Below are 1719 nucleotides of genomic sequence, written 5' to 3'. Positions count from 1 at the left end.
CCCGATGCCCCCTCCCAGCTCCCGGCCATGCTGAGCACTCGGGACCAGAGGCCCTGGCTGCTCTTCCTGCTGCACAACGTGGGCCTGCTGGGCGGCTGGGCCATCCTGCTGCTGCTGTCGCTGTACGAGGACCACATCGCCCTCTGACGCCTCCTCCCCACTCTCCAGCCTGGAGCCTGGCTCCTGGCCCCGCGCCGGCTCCGTCCCTGGACCTACAGCCGGGGACCTGGAGGGCCCAGGCCGCTGAGCACCCCCTTCCCCATCCCCCGGCAACCTGGTTCCCAGACATTCCTGGGCCGGCCGCCGCGGCTCCGTGGTAGATCCTGGGCTATGAACCAGGAGGTCACGGTTCGATTCCCAGTCACAGGCCCGGGTTGTGGGCTCCATCCCGTGTGGGGCGTGCAGGAGGCAGCCGATCCATGATTCTCAATCATCATTGCTGTTTCTGCCTCCCTTTCCCTTCCTCTCTGAAATCAATAAAAATATATTTAAAAAAAGACATTCCTGCCTTTGTTGCCCAATCTGCTCTTCCTTCTGAGGAGGGAAGGGTCCCCAACAAGAAAGGCCCATGAGGGGGGCAGTGCCAGGGGCTCTGGTGAGCAGCCCACAGAGCCGTGCTCAGGGGTTTCCAGGCAGCCAGCCAGCACCCAGCCTCCAGCCCTCCCCTCCCTTCCAGGCGACTCCGCTCATGGAGGAGGAGAATCCTCTGCCTGGGTTGGAGCTGCACCCCACCTACCGCTGCCCCCCCGTCCCACGCTGCTCCTTCAGGGTCCGTCTCTCTGAGCACCGGCCACCTCTCTCCCACGACGAGTTCTTGTTCCCTTGTTGGGGCACTTGCCCGGCCAGTCTGACCGGCCTGTGGGCCCAGCCTTACTGGGTTATCACTGGTCCCTGTGATGTGGGCACCAGACTGTCGGTGGGCTGTGGATGTGGGAGTTCGTGTTCTGCCTCTGCTGCCTCCTCAGCACGTCCCCACAGTCCTGGCTCCAGGACTTACGACTCTGGAAGGGGTTTGGTGTGGCTCCGAGGTCACCCACCCCCTGGCATCCAGGGGCCCCTCCTGCACAGCTGCCGGGCCCAGACGGGGAGCCTGGTTGCTGACGTGAGCACGTGGCCAACTTGCATGCAACACATTTATATCCCATGTTCTTGGGTGTGTCTGTATTTTCTTTAATATATTTTATTGATTTTGTACAGAGAGGAAGGGAGAGGGGTAGAGAGTTAGAAACATCGATGAGAGAGAAACATTGATTAGCTGCCTCCTGCACACATGCCCTTGACCGGAATCGAACCCGGGACCCTTCAGTCCGCAGGCCGACGCTGTATCCACTGAGCTAAACCGGTTACGGCTGTATTTTCTTTATTTCTTATGATTCCGTTTCTAAGGCCCAGGCCTATCCGAGCACCTGGGGCGACTCCCTACCAGGGGAGGAGAGGTCCGCTTAGCTGTGTGCGGTCCTGGCTCCAGGCCCTCAAAGTGGACGATTGCGCCATGCCCGGGACGGGAGCAAGGTCAGGAGAAGACCGCTGTGCTGGGGGGAGCGCAGGGAGAAGTGGGGGGACTGGGCCTTCAGCGCCCGGTTCGGTGGTCACGGTGCGGAGGTTGCTCTGCGGGCGGGAACACAGCTGAGACGCCACGCGGGATGTGTCCGGAGGCTTTCCTAGCCCGGGCTGGTCGGGGCTCCCCCACACCGGCGGGCGGCACCTGCCGGGGGCCCC

General features: G+C 62.4%; 2 protein-coding genes across 2 annotated transcripts in view; both read left to right on the top strand.

Annotated features, from left to right (window-relative positions):
* SLC39A4 (solute carrier family 39 (zinc transporter), member 4) overlaps positions 1–320 on the top strand; it is a 4103-nt gene extending 3783 nt beyond the window's left edge. Inside the window, exon 9 of the mRNA XM_005865092.2 lies at positions 169–320. Coding sequence (XP_005865154.1) covers positions 169–320 — 152 coding nt within the window. The remainder of the gene's footprint in view (positions 1–168) is intronic.
* A 368-nt stretch (positions 321–688) lies between these two features.
* The window catches only part of CPSF1 (cleavage and polyadenylation specific factor 1, 160kDa), a 21064-nt gene continuing 20033 nt past the window's right edge, over positions 689–1719 (top strand). Inside the window, exon 1 of the mRNA XM_014538699.1 lies at positions 689–769. Within this exon, the coding sequence (XP_014394185.1) occupies positions 689–769 (81 nt within the window). The remainder of the gene's footprint in view (positions 770–1719) is intronic.

Source organism: Myotis brandtii, unplaced genomic scaffold (assembly GCF_000412655.1).
Source record: "Myotis brandtii unplaced genomic scaffold, ASM41265v1 scaffold1956, whole genome shotgun sequence".
Taxonomy (NCBI): Eukaryota; Metazoa; Chordata; class Mammalia; order Chiroptera; family Vespertilionidae; genus Myotis; species Myotis brandtii.
This window is presented reverse-complemented; position numbering and strand designations above follow the sequence as displayed.